General features: G+C 48.6%; 6 protein-coding genes across 6 annotated transcripts; 4 read left to right on the plus strand and 2 right to left on the minus strand.

The window, feature by feature from the left end:
- Nucleotides 1-242: 242 nt before the first annotated feature.
- EDB82DRAFT_556274 (uncharacterized protein) lies at nucleotides 243-688 on the plus strand (the record flags this gene model as incomplete). The annotated part of the gene is made up of 1 exon (XM_025735691.2): nucleotides 243-688. Exon 1 carries the CDS (start codon nucleotides 383-385, stop codon nucleotides 686-688), a length of 306 nt encoding a protein of 101 aa, XP_025586372.2. The 5' UTR covers nucleotides 243-382.
- A 1,118-nt stretch (nucleotides 689-1,806) lies between these two features.
- EDB82DRAFT_181033 (WD40-repeat-containing domain protein) lies at nucleotides 1,807-4,275 on the plus strand. The gene is made up of 2 exons (XM_025735692.2): nucleotides 1,807-3,034; nucleotides 3,084-4,275. The coding sequence occupies exons 1-2, from the start codon at nucleotides 1,870-1,872 to the stop codon at nucleotides 4,037-4,039; spliced, it is 2,121 nt and encodes a 706-aa protein (XP_025586373.1). The 5' UTR covers nucleotides 1,807-1,869; the 3' UTR covers nucleotides 4,040-4,275.
- Nucleotides 4,227-5,096, minus strand: EDB82DRAFT_475791 (hemolysin-III related-domain-containing protein; the record flags this gene model as incomplete). The annotated part of the gene is made up of 3 exons (XM_065608044.1): nucleotides 4,227-4,260; nucleotides 4,290-4,492; nucleotides 4,542-5,096. The coding sequence occupies 3 exons, from the start codon at nucleotides 5,094-5,096 to the stop codon at nucleotides 4,227-4,229; spliced, it is 792 nt and encodes a 263-aa protein (XP_065464951.1).
- Nucleotides 5,097-5,534: 438 nt separating this feature from the next.
- EDB82DRAFT_500519 (translation machinery associated TMA7) lies at nucleotides 5,535-6,521 on the minus strand. The gene is made up of 3 exons (XM_065608629.1): nucleotides 6,225-6,521; nucleotides 6,072-6,161; nucleotides 5,535-6,014 (listed from the first exon to the last, which is right to left on the minus strand). The coding sequence occupies exons 1-3, from the start codon at nucleotides 6,244-6,246 to the stop codon at nucleotides 5,920-5,922; spliced, it is 207 nt and encodes a 68-aa protein (XP_065464952.1). The 5' UTR covers nucleotides 6,247-6,521; the 3' UTR covers nucleotides 5,535-5,919.
- A 31-nt stretch (nucleotides 6,522-6,552) lies between these two features.
- EDB82DRAFT_500527 (kinase-like domain-containing protein) lies at nucleotides 6,553-10,453 on the plus strand. The gene is made up of 6 exons (XM_065608630.1): nucleotides 6,553-6,760; nucleotides 6,839-7,570; nucleotides 7,620-7,879; nucleotides 7,929-8,821; nucleotides 8,873-9,241; nucleotides 9,852-10,453. Exons 2-6 carry the CDS (start codon nucleotides 6,870-6,872, stop codon nucleotides 10,071-10,073), a joined length of 2,445 nt encoding a protein of 814 aa, XP_065464953.1. The 5' UTR covers nucleotides 6,553-6,760; nucleotides 6,839-6,869; the 3' UTR covers nucleotides 10,074-10,453.
- Nucleotides 10,454-17,781: 7,328 nt separating this feature from the next.
- On the plus strand, nucleotides 17,782-19,733 carry EDB82DRAFT_181429 (kinase-like domain-containing protein). The gene is made up of 2 exons (XM_025735697.2): nucleotides 17,782-18,679; nucleotides 18,781-19,733. The coding sequence occupies exons 1-2, from the start codon at nucleotides 17,995-17,997 to the stop codon at nucleotides 19,596-19,598; spliced, it is 1,503 nt and encodes a 500-aa protein (XP_025586378.1). The 5' UTR covers nucleotides 17,782-17,994; the 3' UTR covers nucleotides 19,599-19,733.
- The last annotated feature ends 2,366 nt before the right edge of the window (nucleotides 19,734-22,099 follow it).

Consider the following 22,099-nt stretch of genomic DNA (forward strand, 5'->3'; position numbering starts at 1 on the left):
AATATTCAGGGTTGTAGGGTTGAGACGGTGGAGATCTTTGCGAGTGTCATTGCAACAACGCTGAGGTTACTACTTAGGACAATTGGCATATTTTTCTACAATCTTTCTACTATGGCTAGGTGCCTAACCTAAGACATGATATCACATTTGCAAGTTTTAAGTAATCTTTCACTTTAGCATTAGGCCACTTTAGTTAATTGCATTGTTTTTGGACAAGCAGTTAAGAAGTAACCTCAAGAAGTGTACTGTTAGTGCTAGGCAGCTGTAACAATAAATAGAACTTATATACTGCTGCAGAATTAAGTGCATATTATCCATTCTTTTCTATATTCTTTTTTTCTCTTCACTATCCACCCACTCGGCTACCTTCTACCGACCTATTATGACGGAAACTCCAGCCAAACGCCACAAGGTCGGCCACGACAGCCAGTCCCCTGACGACACTCCCTCTTTTGATGACTTTTCGCCTGATGAAGATGTTGTTTTTATTGTACAAGGCAAAATCCGAGTGCGCGTACTTTCAGATGTTATGAAATGTGCTTCCCCCGTCTTTGCTGCTATGCTGAGGTCTAACTTCAAAGAGGGTCGCGCTCTGGCTGAGTCAGAGGATGCACCTGTCGAGATTTCGGCTGGGTTTGTCGTGTTCTACATTGTCAGGCTCACACAACTTTCTGGAACCCGACCCTGACCCAAGTGTCATCAGTTTGGTTAGTTGTCGACAAGTACGATATAAAGGACAGCATATAGCTTTCCTTGAACCTCTGGACAAGTGAGAGCATCAAGGAACCCTACTCTGACCTTGTTTTCTGGATTTTGCGGTGGCATCTTTAAGGAACCAAAAGGCAGGTTGCTTCAAAGATGCTACTCGTCAACTCATTCTAAACACCGAGGTCCCATTCATAACAATCGCTTCAACTATGGAACAAACCACCCAAATGATTGCCTCAGAAATTGTTGCCTACAAACTCGCAGGTACGGTTACATGTTTGTTATTTGTATTTGCGGCTCAAAAATAGAGTATTGACCTTCCTTTGTTTCATTTCTACAGGCGAGCTCCAAGCAACACGAGACAGTGCCATAATGGAATCAAACAAGCTCATGTAAGGTGATTTGCCTGCGACTGTACTTAACGGCTGTATTTCGTGCACAAAGACCTATTTGAAAAAGATCCACAGACATATCAGAGATCGTATCTTCAAGCCTGCCGACTCGCAACTCATATGTATTCATGCCATGATTCTCGCAATCTACCAGTGGACTCGACAACCAAATTATTCCTGTCAAGAGTCACCATGTGGTATGAACATCCGCGGCATTCAGAAGAGAAATTCCGAATTCCTCAAAGTCGAATTTGATGGGCTTTGTCTTGACTGTTTTGACGGGAAACCATGTCGCAAGCATAAGCTCTGATGAGCGCCTACCCACCTAAGAGAAAGAGTATTGTTTTTCCACGTCAACAACCAGGGTCATTGAGCAGGCAAGGAGGGGGTTTACACTTGTTTCAGACGAGATGGATGTATGAGCATAATGAGCAATCTTCGATATATATCTATGGGATAAGCTGAAAACTCAAATAAGAGAATTTGGGGGGCTATCTGAGCTGTAATAAAATGACTGAGTCTTTCGACTCGTATGCTGCTGAAATCAAGTTTTCTGCTATCTCAAAAATACCTGGGTGCTTGACAGAAATATTTGATCAGTTTTCGTGAGCATGTAATCCAAGTGAAGACTAATATTTTCGTCCGGTCTTTAGGTTTCCAGTCCCTATTTTTTACGACCCGCCTGCAACACCAAGCGTTGACCCACTAAAATTTGACCAGTGCACCTCACCTCAGTTCTTCAACTCGATAACACCCTCACACCTTCATCATGAGAACACGAAAATCCAATCGTACTAAACGGTACACGATTGAAAAATACGATTTCGAAGGTAGCTCAGACGAAGAAAATCTCAAGCGTGCTACCCAGAAAGCGGAACGTGACGGAAACTTTGATGAGAATGCTGCTGCTGAAGAAAGCGCTGAAGAAGAGATCGCTCTCGATCAAGAACAGGAGCACGATGAAAATGAAGATCCAGAGTCTGAAGGACCTGTGAGCGAACCAGATGGAGTACCAGACAGGTTTGCGCGACAGCGCTTGAAGCCAATCAGGCCATTCAATGTACGCGCTGCTGGCTTAACAGGATATCTCGGTTTAGAGCCTGTCGCAGACGGACGTATCGTGAGATCATACTGGGGGCCTTATGATCGCGGCTTTAAGGGGAAACAGCTGGTCGAAGCGTGGTATGGAAGACACGAAGATGGTGTTAATCTAGTCAAAGGAATGCTGGATCGTTGGATGGACTGGACCGTTCTGCCTCCCAAGATCCCGGGTGAGGAAGAACAAAAAGACAGAGGCGTTTGGTCGCCTAGTTTCTTCGAACGGGAGGCTTATAGTGCTGAGCATTGGTACGAACGTGTTCGCGAAAGTCTTCCCGAAGCCAACGCCCAAATGCGACTATCAGTAGAGGAAGCCGAGCTGTACCGTTTCCAGAGAGAGCCAATGCCAGTATTACTAGGGCCGCCAACATCGCAACAAGAGATCAGATTCGAGCCTGGTAACGCTTACTCAATATCGCAAGATGGTCTTCCCTTACAAAATGACAGCACACCCGTGGGATGGGTGTTAGATGCGGGTGGTATCGTCACCGGAATGGACTGGGCGCCGTTGCATAGTGTTAACGCGCCGCAGCTGCTGGCCATATGTGTTATTCCACATTCTGACCAGGAGTTGTATGACTACGAAGAGCAGTCTCTAAGCCCTGACTTTCAGAAGTATGGCACTGTGCAGTTGTGGGAGTTTGTGGGCGAGAGGCAGGATGATGGCTTTGCACAACCTTCATCACAATCTCCGACACTACGCAAAACGATATGTTTGGAACATGGGCGCGCTCGGAGAGTGAAATGGAGCCCGGCATGTGGCTTCCTGGCAATTCTTTGCGACGATGGAAGCGTATATGTCACTGAAGCTGGGGACGATGGAGAAGGAGGTTATGGTAAGTTTGGCCTCATCTTAAGCAATAACCCATTCTAATATATTCGCAGAAAAGGTTGTCGAGCCAATAGCTGTGTTTGGCTTTCCAGATGAAGACGCAAAGGCGACATCCCTCACATGGGTCAATTTCAACAGGCTGGTGGTAGGCTACACTGACGGTTCCGTTGCTCTTTGGTCTCTCCGTCCCCATCGCCTCCTCTCTCGACACCCTGTCCATCATAACATCGTTGTCGATCTCGTCTCTGGCTATCCAGCTATGCCATATCTCATCGCTTCTACCCCGGTCGGTGGCACTGTCAAATTACTTGACCTTCGTGGCCCTAGCTACGAATCTACCGAAGTCCAGAACCTCACAGTCGGAACGCAACCAAACCTCCTCGGATACAGCGACCATCTGCTTGGCTTCTTCTCCATGTACCCATCCGCAGGTGTTCTCAACACTCATGTCGGTTTCATGCACCACTCGCAGTTCCCTGTCGCCCGTCGTGTGTTCACTGGCGAAAGCTATCCCTCGTGTTTGGCAGTTGGACGCACCCACCCATACCTCCTTGTCGGGTCCTTGGACGGCTCACTGTGGGCTATCAACCCCCAGGTTGAGATTTTCACCACCAGACGTGAACCAACAGACCGGATCCGCATTTTCCATCACGAGCATCGGCCTGGAAAGTTGTTCTCGGCTGATTCTCCTGCTGCAGCGCGGGGTGTCTCAAGGATAGTATCGGGCTTCATCCTAGAGCGCAGCCTAACAAAGCATTCGGCCCATAAACCCCCTGTCAAGAAAGGGAAGAAGCCAAAGAGGAAAGAGACCGATACAGCTGTTGGCGATGATGAGGAAGATGCGAACGCGATTATGGATCCAACCAGAGCCATCATCTATGAGCCTTTGACAAGAGTCACAGTCGCCGAATGGAATCCTAACGAGGAGTACGGTTGCTGGGCCGCTGCCGCAATGGGATCAGGCTTGGTCAGGGTAATGGACCTCGGCTTGGCACAAACAGACGAGTGATCCGTTCAATCCATAAGGCATTGAGAGCCCATAATAGTATGGTGGTAGTCAAAAGCCTTGGCCATGCCATAAAAGTGAGTGACAGCTGCGAGGATAACAAAGAAGTGGAAGATCTGATGTGAACTTCCCCAGATGTCAAATGCGCCAGGGGCACTTCTTTCGGGCCAGCGAACCTGTTTTATAAGAGTCAGAACTCGAAGTAAGAAGCGGGAGTGAACATACTGCATAAAGGAAAGCGCCAAAAATGTACATGGCGCCGTGGAGAACAACCCAACTAAGACTCATCCGGTCTTCAAGACCTTGGAAGCCATAGATAAAAGCTCCATGGATGACAGGGACAACGCCTGAGAGGCCAAGTCCAACGAACATTATTGTACGATAGGGACGCCATGTCGGAGTACGGAACCGGTCAACCCATGAAGCAAAGGTGCAACCAATTCCAAGGATACATATCTGATCTAGTTAGCATAAATCACCAGCATGAGCCTAGAATATCACTTACGACCCAGAGATATGCAGTCATCAGGTTGGGCAGACAGAAAAAGCCGTAATACAGAGCTGGAACATAACTCCCAACAATCAAAGCCACGATGCCTGTGTAATCCAACTTGTTTCCCCACTTCGCAACAGTATCGCTGTGATTCGACAATGTGTGAAAGGTCGCACTCATCCCAAGACACACCACAGCGCCCCCGAAGAAGCATGCAAAGACGAGAACATCGGCGCTACTTGCGCTCGCATATCGAGGCCGAACAACTCGGTCAACATAGGCTGCGCTACCAAGAAAGATTATGGCGCCGATAAGATGAGACCAGATGTTGACAGACTCGTTGTGGAGATAGAAGAGAGAACGGAAAGAGTGCGCATAGGAGTTTTGAGACTGGCGATAGCCAGAAAGGATGAATCCATTATCGCGACGCCAGGCAGGAAGGTCATCCCATAGAAGAAGAAGTGAATTCTCAACCTTTGATTCAATGTTTTTAGCGGCATCGATAAGGTTCTCTGTCGCTGAAGGCCGGCGATTGCGTACGTTGTAAGGCTGAGTCTCGGATGTCATGTTAAACGAAGCTATCCAGGTTCTTAGATAAATGCAGCTGAATACAGTATGCGGTGATTAACAGAAGCTTTGTATTTGCGTATTATGCTTCCACCCTTATATAGATCGAGTTCCACTTGTCCGGTAGTAATGGAGTCATTGACTGTTGTGTTGTTGACCGGCTGATGAGCAGCAGAAAAGTTGGCCTCTTAGGGTACAAAAATAAGTGGTTTAAGAATTGCGGTCTAAGTAGCATAAACTGACCTACTTATTCCGTCCCTTATGCTTCCAGCGGCCAACTTTTCTAATACGCTGAGTTGACTGGGATGATTTTGTTGGGACAAGCACATGGAAAGACGTGCACCGAGGCTAAAGTGCTGTATGGTCAGTTAATGGAAGGCCTTTAGAAGTGTTGCAGAAGGCCCACTATAGCCGATGGTCCTATTTTTATCGTACGTGAAAGATTACATATAGTGTATCGATTTGTTGAATGGAAATGGATGTCGGTCACGGTTCACGGACTTCGATAACTTCTGTGGAAATCGACAAGCGAGCTGCACTAATACAGTGGAGGAAATACAACAATAGCATGGATCGTCGGCCAGTTTTACAGTTATAACTACATTCGACCCTTGAGTCACAGAACGTGCAAAGTGCCAAGGTCAGCATTTGTGTCAGCATAGAATTCATTTCTCGTTAGCCATCGCGCGATATATCGTATCGTCAGTAGGCAATGTCTAAAACGCCAAAAGCACGCAGGTTGGCTGATGCGCTCACACCATCCAGAGCCTCCACGACCCTCATGGGCCCTGTTCACTCGTCTCTAGAAAGTACGCGAGAACGTTTATTTCTTTCCGCTCTTCTTGATGCCCTGGCCACCGGTGTTGAGAGGGCCCTTGCCTCCGGCCTTGGCAGCCAACTCCTTGCGAGCCTTCTCATCTGTATTGTAGTCAGCCAGCTGTGTCTGCGATGTTTCTGGTATTCGAGAGTATGTACCGGCGCGCTTCTTCTCGAGGTAGGCCATATCGTCCTCGTCGAGGTCCTTCTGGGCCTTCTTGGCCTGCTTCAAGGGCTTGACCTTGCCGCCTGTAATGGAGGGGTTAGTTCTCTGTCTGTCGGAATATAGCTTGCCAAAGTGTGTAAACGAACCTTCTCTGTTGGAGCCGCCCATTTTGATGTGTGTAGAGTGAAAGAGAGTACAGAGTTGTGTAGGAAAAAGACGGAGATGTGGTTGTAGAAACAAAGGTTGTCGCGAGAAAGGAAAAAGTTGCCTCCCGCTTATTATTCGCTTTAAGTTTGTCTTCCAGGCCTTTCAGCACCCAGCCCACCCAACCTGCAGCGGTGAGCCCACTTGGACCGCGGGGATAAAGCTCGATAAGATGAATGGATAAGGGTCTTTCGGGAATTATCTAATCCGGAAAGTGTTCCACTTTTGTTACCTCCAACCTACAGTTTCGTTGTTACGTCAAAAGTCCGGAGACAGAAGAACAGATGATAAACATCTGAGTTTGCGACATTACGACCTGTTCAGACTTCACAACACCAGCATCCATTCACCCATCTCCAATTCGCCCGCATATTTCTTTTGATCTGGACTGCGCTCCAGCTTCCCCCTTATTTTCTTCATTACAATCGTCAACAACCTCACCATTGGCGCTGAGCCTTGAGGAGTCACTACTGATCCGGTTGGGCTCTTTTTCTATTGCACACTACTTTCCCAAGTTCCCAGCGCTGACACTGTTTCTGTTTATTTCCACTTGAAGTTCTAAAGATCCAATAAACACCGTCGTCAACATGACGTTGAGTTCGGACGAAGGCGAGATCGTCGAGAATTGCGCAGAAGATTTGAAGGCAACTTCACTGCAGCACACTGGAGGAAGCAGTGTTGACCGTCAAAACAGACAAAAAGATAGACTTTCGACTCCAGACCACGACACGGCTTCCAGATACAGCAACGGTTCACGACGAAGCATTTCACCCCGTGGCTACAAGCGACCTCACGACGATAGAGGCAGAGACAGAGATTACCACAACCCCCGATCTCGCGACCAAGACCATCGAAACTCTCGCCACAACTACGAGGACCGTCGACGCGATGATCCTCGCAAGTCTCGTGGACAGTACGATGACCTCGACCGACCTGCACCGCGCACTTCCAACTACGGCTATGGTGGCCGCGACCGGAGCCGCGACCGAGACAGCTATCGCGATGGAGACCGAGATCGGTATTCCAATAAACGACCTCGAAACAGGAGTCGCTCTCCTCAGAAATCCCGACGCGCAGACAGGGGCAGATTTGATCGGTTTGCAAAAGAAGGCCAGCACGATCATCGCAACGATGGGCCGAGAGGACTCACTTACGATGATAGCTCACGGGATGGTGGTTCAATGTCCAAGAGGACGACAGTAGGAGAGGCTTCACACGCCCGAGGACATGATGCTAAACCTGAACAAGGCCTTACCAATGGACATGGCCCCTCCACGACTTCTCAGCAGTATGTTTCTTGCACCCTTGAATTTGATCGGAGTACTGACATAAGACAGACAACCCGAACGAAAACCAGAGCCTGAGCCTGAGCCCGATTATGAAGAGCCTGAACCTGTTGACGAAGAAGCTGAAATTGAACGACGCCGCAAGCGACGTGAGGAGATCCTGGCCAAGTCCAGTTCGGCAACTCCTCTCCTGCTCCATGCTGTAGGAGCTGCGGCCAGCAAAGCACGCGCAGCATCTCCTGCAACCCCTGTGCCCGACACGCCCGCAAAGACTCAATCTGAGATTGAGAGCCCTTGCACCCCTCGATCGGGTATGTCAAAACCTTCTATCAGGCGAAATTTACTAACCAGGGGGTGCAGACATCGCATCACCTCGCTCACCCGCATCTCATGTTGAAATGTCACCTGGGGGGATTAATCTCCTTGACGACAACCAACTAATGAATTCTCATGGAAAGGTTCAGGAACATGACGAGGATGGGCCATCGGCAGCTGACTACGACCCTACTAGGGACATGAAGGAGGATGAGCGACGAGATGAACTCCGACATGGACATGTTGTACTTCATGGTGAGCAGCATCCTATTGCAACAAAACCACAGCCTCAGGAAAAAGACCAAGAAAAGCCGGCTGAAAATGCCGGCGGCGAAGATGATGACGACGACTTTGATATGTTTGCCGACGATTTCGATGAGGAGAAATATGCTACCAAGCCCGTCGAGCCTGTAGCACCTATCGAGGGTGACGGCAAAGCCCCTGACATGCCAAACATCAAGGGGGGTATTCTTGAAGGCGACGACAAGGATGGATACTACAAGATCCGTATTGGTGAAGTTCTGAACGGTCGATATCAAATCCAAGCAGCACTTGGACGGGGTATGTTTTCAGGTGTCGCCCGTGCCGTCGACATAACCACAAAGCAGATTGTTGCCATCAAGATGATGCGAAATAACGATGCCCTGAGAAAGGGAGGCTACACTGAGATTGCCATCCTGGAGAAGCTCAACGAGGCTGACCCTGAGGGACGTAAACACATCATCAAGTTTGAACATTCGTTTGACTACAAGGGCCATCTGTGTATGGTATTCGAGAACTTGAGTATGAACCTGCGAGAAGTTCTCAAGAAGTTTGGCAACAACGTAGGCATCAACCTCGGAGCGACACGAGCATATGCATACCAGATCTTTGTGGCTCTGGCTCATATGCGAAAGTGCAGCATTATCCATGCTGATCTCAAACCCGACAACATTTTGGTATGTATCCCCAACCACATTGTTGTGACGAGCGAGTACTAACTTGAGTAGGTGAATGAAAGCCGTAACGTGCTCAAGATTTGTGATTTAGGTACAGCCATCGACAAGACCGATGCGGCGACTGCGCATATGGATATTACACCATATCTCGTCAGTCGATTTTACCGAGCACCGGAGATTATCTTGGGTATCCCTTACGACTACGCGGTTGACATGTGGTCCATCGGCTGCACGCTGTACGAGATGTACACGGGCAAGATCCTCTTTGCTGGCGACAGCAACAACCAGATGCTCAAGGCCATTATGGAGATCAGAGGAAGGTTGACGCCGAAGTTGTTTAAGCGAGGACAATTGGCTCCTGTTCATTTCGATGACAAGGGCCAATTCGTCAGCGTCGAACGAGACAAGGTTTTAGACAAGGTATGTTATGATTCCATTCACTCCCTCCACGTTTCTGTTGTTTGTTGTTGTTATTGTTTTTCGTCATCCTCCACTCCTTACGTCTGCATCCAAGCGCCATATGGCCACTGTATGTGTGGCCTAACACGCGATGTCTAAACTATTCTTGTCATGGTGGCTGGGGGCTGTTCCATCATGGGGCTCTGCAAGTGTAAGCGCCGAACTCCCTTGCAGATGGAAGCGCTCGGGGTATGTGGGGGCACCTCACGACAAACATCACCCACACGAATGTCGATAGATCAAACCATGAGACATGTTGGATCTAAAATGCTCTTGCGGGGTTTCTAAATCTAGGGAGGGATGTGTGAGACGGGATGAGGTGACTGAACGCCTCACGATCCTTTCAAGATTGGATCTGGCCATATGACATGACCAGCTTTCTCGGTAGATCGCACTCCTTTTCAGCTTCAGCCACGATGACTTACATATCCCTTGCATACGAGTTCAACGGTTACTAAGGTTTGGGCAAGCGCTCAGCCCTTGTGGACATTCGCATTCGCATGCATTCAAAAGAAAAGAAAAATTTAGAAGTGTTTGTCAGAAATCGACGACTAACAAAGTTTGCTTACAGACTACCGTTAAAAGTTTGGCTGTTGTGAAGCCAACGCGTGACTTGAGAACAAGACTCATGGCGGCGTCGGCAGGTATGAACGATGCGGAAACGAAGGACCTGAACCACTTCATTGATCTTCTTGAACATTGTCTCGCGCTCAACCCGGATAAGAGAATCACACCAGCTGATGCGCTGCGCCATCCCTTCTTTGCGTCGAAGGCGGGACCTATACGTCGCTGATCATGTATTCGGATAATGGAATCATGATGCAGTTCAGAAACAAAACCATGCGGGCCAGGGAACTATGGATTGGGAAAATAGACTTGGCTAGATAAAGGAAGGGAGAATTCCGATTCTGACCGGTTCAAAACATGTGGTTGTTTGATCGGTGTCTCTGAGGGTGTCATCACCATCCGTATGTCATGCCTTGATGTGTCTCAGCCTGTCTATTATGTCTCGCATATGCGGCCGAGGCGTGGAAGTCTAGATTCTGGACAAGCAAGCTAGAAGTTGCGGGAGTTTTTTGGGAGTTTGTTGTGTTTGGACGTGGGTTTCTGGAACAAATGCCTACGATATTGTAATAACCTAGACTCTACTATGGAACCACTATTTGCGCGAATTGTCTGATGTTTGATCGCCGACGGGCAAGACGGAATCATCTTTTCTTTTCACATGCGAAGACGTGATCTCGTACTCGTAGTTCCCAGCGCCCGGCTCGTACGGAGGAATCCGTCTGGCGAAGCTGGAATTGAGATGAGGCTCCCAGGCACAGAGTGGCGATGCAGGCGCCAGCGTGAGCATGTGTCAGACAGGGCAGACGAACAACTGCCTAAACTAGGTAGTCGGCCAAGTCCACTGTGAAAATTTTCTAGGCAATTGTGATCAGGTCGGGTCATTCCAGGCTGATGTTTGACAACCCGGTACAGTAGATTAAGACCGAGATGGGGGCGTTGACAATCAAGGGAACTAGACGACATGTCACGGTGCTTTGTTGGTGTGTTTGATTGCTATATTTTCTTGGCAGCTGATGTTCCACAGGGCTAATATGTTTGCCGCAGATGATGGTCTGTGATATGGGGAATACGGCTGTTGTGCTGTGACTGTGGCGTTGTGTAAGTCGCTAGGCTGGGAGGGAGAGCGGTTGGTCAGGATTTGGAGAGACAGGGTAAAGGGTATTACTCGGGGAGTCCTTGTGTTGGGGTTTTTTTACGTCAATGATGTCGGGTTGTACGGGTTGCTGGCAGTGTCACGGATTGGCAGGGCGAGCAGAGTTGTACAGTAATGTTACGAGCGTGATGATTGTTGGTGATCTTTGTGTATTTACGTGACGATTGTCATGATAGGCGTGAGGCTTTTGAAGATCAGAACTTTGAATGTTACTCTCGTCCCTTCGGTTCTGGCCGACTATACAGACCTTGCTAGTTTGGGTAGTTCGCCGATCCATGGGATATTGATTGAACATGGGGAGAGCACTCTGCTTTGCTTTGGTTTGCCCTGCATTATGATGTGCAGTCGTATTCAGATTGGTACTGTACGCCCTGATCGCCGTGCTCTTACACATCTGTAACAGATCCTGTAACGGAGATTACACACAGGGCCAATTACCGACCGAACAGACGAAATTTCCACGAGTCAAGGATATCAAGTCAGGGAAGTGGGTTTCGCAGCCTCACTCGCTTGGGGTTCGGTCGGTTCGCTTGGGAAGAGAAGGGCCAAAACGGTGACTCTTTGGACTGGGCTGGACAGGAGGCGGGAAGACGAACGGATCCTTGTAGCATCGCCCTTGCTTGAACCTCTTTAGCCTTCACAAACGGTGAGGCAACACAACGAAGCACAGGGCAAGGACGGAGCAAGGCAAAGACATTATGACGAACGGTGGCGAAAAGAGCAGTAAGTGTGTCGTCAGGATCGGCATCGTATAAGCATCTTGGGCTCTTGGTTCGCTGAAGGTGTCAAGGGGCTCTGCTTTATCTTGGAGCTATTTGACGATGCTAACGGGATTGGTGGTTTCGTCCTTATTGCCATGTGCAGTTTGATCCGTATCGAAATGATCCGTCCAGTTAGCAGCAGCAGATTCTGAATCCTGGCGTTCAGCTCTGGATGAGGATCATCATGACAAAGGAAAGTGTTGTAGATGTTCCAGTGACATGCGACACAATATTGATGATCTGGTCAATGCGACGATCATGATGTTTTGTGTGTTTGTACAAAGTTCCCCGATGGATCAGATGATGTATTAAGTTGCAAAGTGTGTAATATTCTCTTGATGTGTATGTGTTGTCTTCAGGGTAACTGTGACGGTGCTCCGTGTCCTCTCTCGGGGTCCGCTCCGTAACGGCATCCCCACAAAGCACATGGCACGGGGTCACGGATGAGGATGACGGAATCAGGAGAGTATCGAATCATCTCTTTTGCCTGCACGTCTTCTCTTTCTGTTTTTCAAGAAACTCTATCGAGATGGAGCAGACTTTCGGTTGAGTCCGTGGGGACAAGCGAGTGTCAAAGTTCAAAGTGACGTTAGCTTTTAGATCAAGCTAGAGATCATCCATCCATCTTCAACTTAACTAAACCAACAAATTAGAGTAAAGATGTGAATCACAAATTCATGCATGCACGCGACGTGAGGGAGTCCTTTTGAAGACTCAAGCAAGCCCCGGATGTCTTCCCGTCCACCATTTGTTTACTTCTGACCCTCCTTGGCCTCTAGACAATTACGCCGTTGAGGTTCGAGACCAGTGTCGCTTTAAACTTTTACGTAGCCAAGGCGACGGACGAACGTTGAATCTCTCATTACGGCAAGTTTCTGAGCTGATCGGCCTTGAAGTGCCGCAAGATGGTGTGGCAAAGATAGAAAGGAAAGTCAATTGCGATTGATAGCGGCTAGGTAATCTTGATGAACTGTTCGTAAGAGTTGGAGACGGGCAGGCAAGACAGGGCGGGTTCTCCCCTTGTGCGTCGTTTTTCTTTGAGAATAGTTAGAACAGAATAGGAACCCCGTGACAACCCATGTACGTTCAACAGCGTTGCATTTGTCCCTCCTCCCTTGCATCCACACGCTACGTAAAGCAGCCCTTGCATACATCCAACGTTTGGCGGTGAATCTACAACGGAGAGTCTCAGTATCGCTATCAGGCCATCTTCGAAACGCAACTGCCCTAGTGCAGTAATAGAGTCGTGGACGTCCAAGACGGGTTGTGTTTATCCCACCACGTATGAGAAGATAGACAGTGTTTCCAAGAATAACAGCTGGCTGATCAAGTATATTGCATGTGATACTGATTGGCAAGATCGATCTGAAGATCGTTATCAGACCAGAATTAAGTCCAAGCTTGTCGTGTTTCCATACAAGGACATGATTGAAACGCAGCGGCATCTCAATCGGGCTAGAAACATCATCAATGGTCGAGATATCGCTCAAACCAAAACCAAGTGTGTCATGCTGATACATATTGCTCCCGCCGGTTTAAACAACAACTGCATCCGTGGTTCCGGGGAAGTGAGCCTGGCGGCACTTGATGGTGACCAACAAGCTCGTGCATTTATTTCCTTTCCATCATCTCATGATCTACTAAGAACAAGAGGCTTGTTGATTTGCAGCTGTCCTCTGTACGACACGATAGTTGACGTCTTAACTGATGCATAGTCATGACTCAGAGCTCATCGTCGCTGCGCATAGTTTCCTCTAAGTGAGTGCATGACCGGCAGTGCAAAGGGTAACTCCCTATTGGATCATGGCGGGTGAAATATTCTGGGAAACCCTTTTCCATCTGAACCTGCGCCGTTTCCTGGAACTGCACAGAGGATTGCCCCGATTTGCTGCTCTTATTTTCTACAGTCCACGATGGTCTTGGTCTCTAGCCAGCTCCAACGCTTAATGGCACCGCTTATGCATAATAGCAGCTGATAATGGACTGGGATTCGGCCTATTGTGCATTGCCGTGATGGGATAACTACTGGCTTATGATCGAGTTTATAGTAGAGCGAGCAGGTTTCGACCAACAGTCAAAACACAAATAAGACCATGCATAACATAGAGCATCGTAGAGCATCGTATACCGAAACAAATGCCAGGACCGGCGTACCGATTTGCTTTGCCGATGCCCATGGCGGCAGGGCAAGAAGCTCGTCCCTCCTGGTAATCCTGAAGCCAGGACGCTACGCTTCAGCTACAGTAGATAGTGTATGATCGACGCCCCGGACTCAATTCGAGTCTGGAGATTGACTTGGGTAGACCACCGGGCACTTGTTCCAAGGGTCACCACCACATTGGCATCAGAGGAATCAGTGCTCGCTGGCGTGAGATGGGTCGATTCTAGGGGTGATCCTTGTAACCCAGTGGGCAATTTTGCAGGCCACCAGTGCCAAAGCCAAGCTCCAAGGATGGACATAGCAAAGCCAACAAAGCGGCCTCACTCTGTGTCGAGGTGGATCAGATGTTTGGTTTCTTGTTGGTCAACTAGGTCGCGCACAGAGAAACCGAGAGCACAGGGCAACAAACGGGGAATAAGGGAGGACCGAGATCTCCAACATCATCTCGGTGCTAAGCCCTGAATGGCTTAGATGCGCCCGTGGATTTGGACTTGCATCTTAGATAGTTAATTGGCAATCACGGTGAAGCGTCCTTTTTCGAACTGCCAGACCGCTTCTCTTGGGTCCCGTTCCCCATCGACCCCGTCTTGGATTGACAACTGTTAAGTTGACCATGAGACGGTAATAGTCTAGATAGTCTTGACTCCCCGATCTACAGGGGAGAAGGGCCATTGAACAACAATCAACTCAAATGGAATACCAGGGACCCTTGGAGGAATTCTAACTGTTATATCGGCATGGAATAGGGTAGCCGAGACAGTTGTTGAATGGATATACGGAGTTACGGTATGAGTTCTTCCTATCTACATAGACTTCCATCAAAATTTACTCATATGTAAAGAGAAACATATTTGAGGAGTCAAAGTCATGCGATAGTGGTTCGTGGCTGGAACAAAAAAGGTAGAGGTTGAAAGCAAGTGATCAAGATCTCAGATTGACAGACAAGTTGCAACGACCAGGCATGTCTAAAATCCTCATCCTTCTGTCAAAAAGGCTTTCAGATCCGGGGCTTGAGGGAGGGAGGCACAGTAACTGTGCGACACCTGTACGCAATTAATGACAGGAACCGACCTGGGTCTCGCTGTCACATTCGCATTCACACCGTAAACCCGTTATCAGTAAACAAAGTGAGAACCATGCATCCAATCCATCCATCCAACACAGCACAACACACACGACACGACAAAGATCACAGGTTCTTTGATAGAAGGTAGGCAGTGGGGCGCATTCCCTTGACCGTGTATAGCCTCTCATTGGACGCCTCTTTGTAAACCGTTTCCCACAGTCAGCCTCACTCTCCCGTCATGGCCTGTTCAAAGGCCTGAAGGGGTCGCTTGACAGAAGAGCGAAGTCCTACCTGACAGGGGTACAGGCACACAGCACACAGTCTGCCTGCATCTCACCGTGGCCTGGGACCACTGGGTGGTACTTGACGCACCCGGGCGAGGTCGCGCACAGGTTACATTACATTTTACAGCAGACAGAGAGTCGACACTCGCTCACTGCATCTGTCTACTTCGAGTAATACCGCGTAATCCAGGGTCTGGGTCTGTGCCAGTGACTGGAGCTGTTTGCAAACAGAAAACTTGCCAGCACGGGTTGAGGCCCGTTCGAGGGTACCCTATGTCGTTGGACGGATACATGCAGAGACAGACAGCCAGCCAGATAGATAGATGGATACCATTAGGTATCTAATGAAATGAGTGACTGAGAGTGAGTGGCAGGCCTCGCTTCAGATTTCAGAGTCAGATGGGACAAGTCAGAACGAGACAAGACAAGACAAGGGCAGCACATAACATTACATTACAGTACTGGAGCGGCCAGACTGTAGCCTCATGTTGCTGTTCGTTCTCCATAGGACCATGTATCGCCTACGGATGAAACGCCATGTTGCTTCGTCAATCAGGACAGAATAAGGAAATCTGATTCTTTCTCATATCAGCCCTGTCGAAATGTGATGAGCGTGACATGATATCTCGATATCTGATACATTTTCTTGTTGCACCAATCAAAGCTCAAAGATGGCTGGGAACTTTGAGTCTTGGAAGAGTTGAAAGTTCAACCATGGCTCAGTAAAGAATGTCGATCCTATCGCGGGGCTGCATAAAAATAAAATAGTGAAAAAAAGCAAAGTTAAATAGGTTGGCATAAACTTATGCAGCGCCTAGCCGCTCTAGCCCCGATATGCACGATGCATCCATAGTTCCTTCCCTCCTCCAGAGCAGTCTTACTGGCTGGCTGGGAAGGAGCGACCCCCATTAGTGATGGATCGTCACAGTTCAACACCTGCAACTGCAACAGTGGTGCCAGTTCACACTTTTTTCCTTTGGGCACATTTCAGCCCCCCTCCTCTCCCTAACCTAAACCTGAGGCACGGATGCTCAGAGTCTTGGGTCCTTCTGTTTCCATGACTTCATGCATTCCATTTTGTGCAAACACGTTGTCAAGCGCCACACACAGACGCCCACTCTATTCAATACCTGACCATCACGAGCCAATCGCTTGTTGTACGGTCGATTATCTATTTTGTTCGTCGTGTTCAAGTACGAAGGTTTGCTGTTTCGTTCCAGTTGTTTCTCCTGAAGCAGGTCCGGCAAAAGGTAATCTGCCCTGTCTGTTATGCGGGAGATACGGCTGGGGCAAACTTTGTGTGCAGTCAAAATAACTGATCATTAATTACAGCCGGTAACTGACGGCATGACATACATTGCACACAACAAACACAGGTACAGTGCAGTGCATACGATAGACACATCACATAGCAAAGCCGGCTTCCGTTACTGCTGTCCCCGCCCTACGCCGCGCCGGCCGGTGATTGCAAAAGACAGACGGAGCATGGCAGGCTAGGGAGGCTAGGGAGGCAAAGCTACGCTACGCTACGGCACTGCGCTGAAAAACCAAACTGTGATTCATCACGGGGGCTGTTGATTATGACGATTCGCCCGACGGGTGGAGAGTAACCAGTCAAGTTACAGAGAGGACACGCAGCACAAAGACGGCTACGGCGCAGTGCACTCTGGGGGTGTCAGCAGAGCACACAGCAGCACACGGAGCGCCGCCCTGGATCCTAGAGATCTGCCACCGCACGTTGTGAGTGGTCGACGACAGGTGGCCGACCAGTGGGTCGATGGATGGCGTTAGTGCTGAGACTTGAGACTCAGACTCAGAATGACACCCAAAGAGATGGTGGGTCCGCGCAGAACCTGAGAGGACCGTCGTGTGTCGTGGCCTAGAGGCAGTGACACAGAAGACCACTTTATTCAACTATTCTGACGGATCCCTGTCTTTTCGTATATTGCTCAGCGTCACTAAACCATACCAAACCTTTCCATGTGAAGCTAGCCGACGCCCCAAGCCAAGACGCCCCCCCTTCCCTTGGTCTCTACGCCTAGACAAGAATAGAGCATTAACGCACAACGAGGCCAAGACAAGGCCCCCCATGTCATTAATTTCTCCAATGGCCAGGGGTCTAATGAGGTGGTGGGTCTTAATCCACGCAACCAAGTCCGAGGCGTGAAGTGGAAGACTGTACGTATCTTTGTCTTGGGTGTGTCTCGCTCTGCACTCGTCCGCCTTGTCCTTGTCACTAGAGACGGCTTAACTTATCTACTGCCTCTGCCCATCTCCAAACTGGGCCGGATCTAGTTTGAAGAACCTCTATCACCACTTTCACGACACTCTTTCCGGCACATTCTCCCACCTTCGCAGACGTGACCATTAGGTCTCCTCTTGTCGACTACGGTACAATCACAATCTCCCATCGACAATCCTCGGAAGGCCGACAACTTCAACTCTACTCTCTATTTTCTCGACCCGTTGATTCGGCTGTCGGGACCCTGCCTACAAACAACTACTCACTCAACCACAACCCAGGAACCTCTTAGTCAACGACCCGTTTGGACTGGACTTTTGGATCAGGATCCTTTGCTGGCCGTAGGAAAATACTCATCTGTATTTTCTTCTCATTTTCCTTTTCTGTCTGCCGTGCCATTTTGGATTATCTTTCCGGCCCTAGGATCTACTTCAACCCATATACCCATTTCTAGGATCTTGTTAGATACAATCAGATAACATGCAGCAACATGCCATTTTCGGTTACCAAACCCCTCCGCCATCTCCTGGATTCGATCATCCCAAGGTCCCAGTTCAACAGCCCTTTGCTTCCTCTCGACACTTCCAGGCCCGATGTATTCCTCTCGCCCCGGAGGCCAGGCTCGGCCGCGTGCTTGAGGGCACTCTCCAGTTGACTGACATCCTTGGAACCGGCGCTTATGGCGTCGTCTACCTGGCTGTCGACCTTAAGACCGGAGGTAAATACGCTGTCAAGTGCTTGAGCAAGTTCAACCCCGATGGAACCCCTTTGGAACAAAGACAATTTGCCTACCAACAACGAGAGATCCGTCTACACTGGAAGGCGTCGGAGCATTCCAATGTGGTTCAGATGCTCAAGATTGTTAATGATTCCGACTGCATCTATGTTATTCTCGAATATTGCCCTGAGGGCGATTTGTTCTTGAACATCACTGAGCGTGGTCAATATGTTGGTAAGGATGAACTCTCAAGGAATATCTTTCTCCAAATCCTGGATGCCGTTGAACACTGCCACAACCTTGGAATCTACCATCGGGATCTTAAGCCGGAAAACATCCTAGTGACAGACCACGGAGACACTGTTAAGCTGGCTGACTTTGGTCTTGCCACTTCTGATGATCGATCCGAGGACTACGGATGCGGTTCAACCTTCTACATGAGTCCAGGTACATATTATCTCCCCCCCCTCTTCCCCTTCGCAACACCCTTTCGCTATGATATGATTGCCATGAACACAACTAACATGATTTCTTTTCCCTCTTATCAGAATGCCTGGACCCCTCTGCTAGGAAGCCCTACTATCTATGCGCCCCTAATGATGTCTGGAGCCTTGGAGTTATTCTCGTCAACCTCACTTGTGGACGCAACCCATGGAAGCAAGCCTCTTTCCAGGACTCTACTTACCGTGCCTATGCCGGATCCAAGGACTTTCTGAAGACCATCCTCCCTCTTTCAGATGAACTGAACGACATCCTGGGACGCATCTTCGAACCTATCCCTGAGCAACGGATTACTCTTCCAGAGCTCCGAACCAAGATCATGGCCTGCTCCATGTTCACCATGCCGCCTATGTCGGCTGTACCGACACCTCCGGCCTCACCAAACCACATTATCGAATACGTTTCTTCCGAGGATGCTATCATTGACGACTACGACTATGATTCACCTGCCTCCTCAGATGATGAGGGTTCGCTCACCTCGAGCGACTCTACCATTGATGACCTGGACGACGAGTTTGAACAGGAACGCCAGATGCCCCAGACCCCCCCTGAGTTTGCACCACACACGTTCGACTCTGAGGACCCCAAAGAACACCAACTCATCTACCACAGCCAGGAATTCGTTCCCCAGAAGTACTCTGGGCCCATCCCCGTGCCAGTGGCCGTTCCCTCTCAGCCCATGCTTTGCCAACAGGTCCCTATGCCAGTCCAGGCTCAGATTCCTGTTCAAGCTCCTTGTCAACCTAAATCATACTTCCCCATCTGGGATATGGTTAAATACGTTCAACAGGTGCCGATGCTTCAGCACCATGTACCCTTCCATCAACAGGTCCCCTTTATGCCTACGTTCCAAGGCTGTTATTAAGCTCGCGACATGAAACGTCACCTGCTTTCAACATAACAGCCACTCCTATTACTATTACGACCTTATCTGGATGAGATACCACCAAGGCCTTAACCCCGCAGGCCGAGGACACTATTTGATTCTACCATTACTACCTTGGATATTACTCGACATTTTTAATATCGACCCTTGGCCCAGTATGCCCACTACTGGGGGAACACCACCCACTGGAACCCAACCCAAAAGCCGTGCAAGGATACGCCTACCAAAAATATTTTACGACCCTTTGAATGACAGTCCGGGATTGTTTCTTTTCGGCCTTGATTCCACATCTTGGAGCAGCGTTTACGGTTTTTTATTTTATTACTTTTTCCTTTGTCACAAAATTTTCTTTTTCACTTACAAAATACCTTTTAAAAAGCGAGGAGTTTTGTCTTTTCGAATCTTATGAGGATGGGCAACATATCAGTTCTAGAAGCATGATGTTTGGCGCATCGAGATCTATAGGGTGCATCTTTTGTTTTTCTTCAAAGACAGAACTGGAAGATGGAGTTGTCCGATTCCTGACTTTGTCTTTTTTCTCTCTGCCAGTCAAGAATGGCCCACTATTGGAACCCGGATATACCAGAGGATAACGAACTTTTGTGTTATTTTTACTCTTCGTTTTTGTTTGCTGCTATGACTGTCTTGGAAAGGCGCTGTCTTTTTTTGATAGAAGCGGGAAGAATAGCCATGGGTTGTGCTTGTGTTGGACCAGAGATACCTCTTTCTTCACTTATTTTATCATGACGGGTCAGATGAAGGAGTTTACTTTTCTTTTTCCAGCGAGGAAGAAAAGAGATGAGCAAGATGTCTTTTGACACTTGCTACAAGATTAGAGAAGAAGATATGGCTCAATAGCCACAGCGCATAAAGCAGCATAGTATTGTGTCGCGCAACATACGTTTACTGAGGGATGACGGCACCCCGCACAAAAAAAGATGCATTTGCCGATCATCCAATGAATGAAATACAAACATTTTGAGATATCTCAACTCATATTACATGCTCTACTTGTGTTCAAATGTAATCGTTAGTGACGAATACTGGTGGGACAGCGTTGAAACAATCACCAAGACACTGTCGACTTTGGTTACTAACTAACATCTCTTGGTGACAGCTCCAGAGTCTCGACCCCATCCTGACTAGGTCTGGTCTACCGCAGACGCTACGGCGCTCCCGTCTTGACCTGCAGGAGGGACGGCGCACTCGAACCGAAGCAGTCAAACCCAAGTTGAGTGATGCAGATTATCACTTTAGCAACCCTTGTCTGTTAGCACAAGATTGGTTAGATTCTGCATGCTTGTGCATCGTGGGGCGGGCGTTACAATCAACGCTTGTGATAGAAAAAGAAAGAAGAAAAAGAAAAGAAAATGGGCAAAAAACAAGGCGAGAACGTGGCGTCCAATAAGCAGGGGTAGTCTCGTTAGGGCGAACGGCATTGCGTTGGAGGAGTTCTGGAATGGTTGTGTGGAGATGAAGACGGCGAATCATGGATCAGAAGAGAAGGAAGAAGCAAAAGGTGAGGCGGGCTTTGGGAGGGTAGTGTGATATGTCCGAGACGATTATTGGGGCGATGGATTCTTGGGCAATCTTACAACTCGACTTGGGAGGACTTAGACTCACCACTTTTGGATCATGGTGGTGGTCTATGAAAGCGAAGCTATTCAGGGAAACATGTTTGAGTCAAGGTGTGTTGTTGACTCTTTGGATGGGTCATCAGGCGATGGATGATAACTTGGTCTGTCAGTTTCTGAGCAGGCTTTGGGCTGACATGGAACTTGGCACAGTAGCACACTACAAGTGACTGGTCAGGCAAAACTGCCGACTCGACTTTACTTTGAGGTGAGACAATCGGGCATGAGAATGGGACCGTTGGCTCCTGATACTGTCGTACTGCATGCTACGGGATATGCTATGCTCTACCGCTGCACTCTACTCAGTACAGAGTTAGTCCGTACGTACAGAATCAATAGTCTGTCTGAATCTGAATAGTTCGCATCTTGGTCTTTCACCGCTGATCTAATCTAGTCAAAACGACGACTTACATACTCAACTTGAACTCGAACTGCCCACAAGAGGAATGTCAGTCTTGGGCCACCATGTTTCGAGTATATTAATACGCTCAGACTGTTCGTTCCTTCGTCTCGTGGCATCCTCATCTTACCTAGTAAGCAATTAATCTCCGAAAGCAGTTGAACATGGTCCCCAGAAATGTTTAATTGTCGTTACAGTTTTATCAGACCAGGGAAGGGCAAGGGGGTGTGGGGGAACGAACATGCTGATCTGTCAGAAAAGACGAGAGAGTGAGAGAGCAGGATAGAGTCATAACGAACGGACCACTCGGTGCCCATTCCTCATTTTCCCTAACTAACCTGCATGTCAAACAATGATGAATAGGGATGTGATATGATGTGATACAACGGCAACTTTTCCATGGTCAGAAAGCGCAATCTTGAGCCCATCTCATTCCCGAGTTGTTG

Source organism: Fusarium venenatum (genome assembly GCF_020744135.1).
Source record: "Fusarium venenatum strain MPI-CAGE-CH-0201 chromosome Unknown EDB82scaffold_2, whole genome shotgun sequence".
Taxonomy (NCBI): Eukaryota; Fungi; Ascomycota; class Sordariomycetes; order Hypocreales; family Nectriaceae; genus Fusarium; species Fusarium venenatum.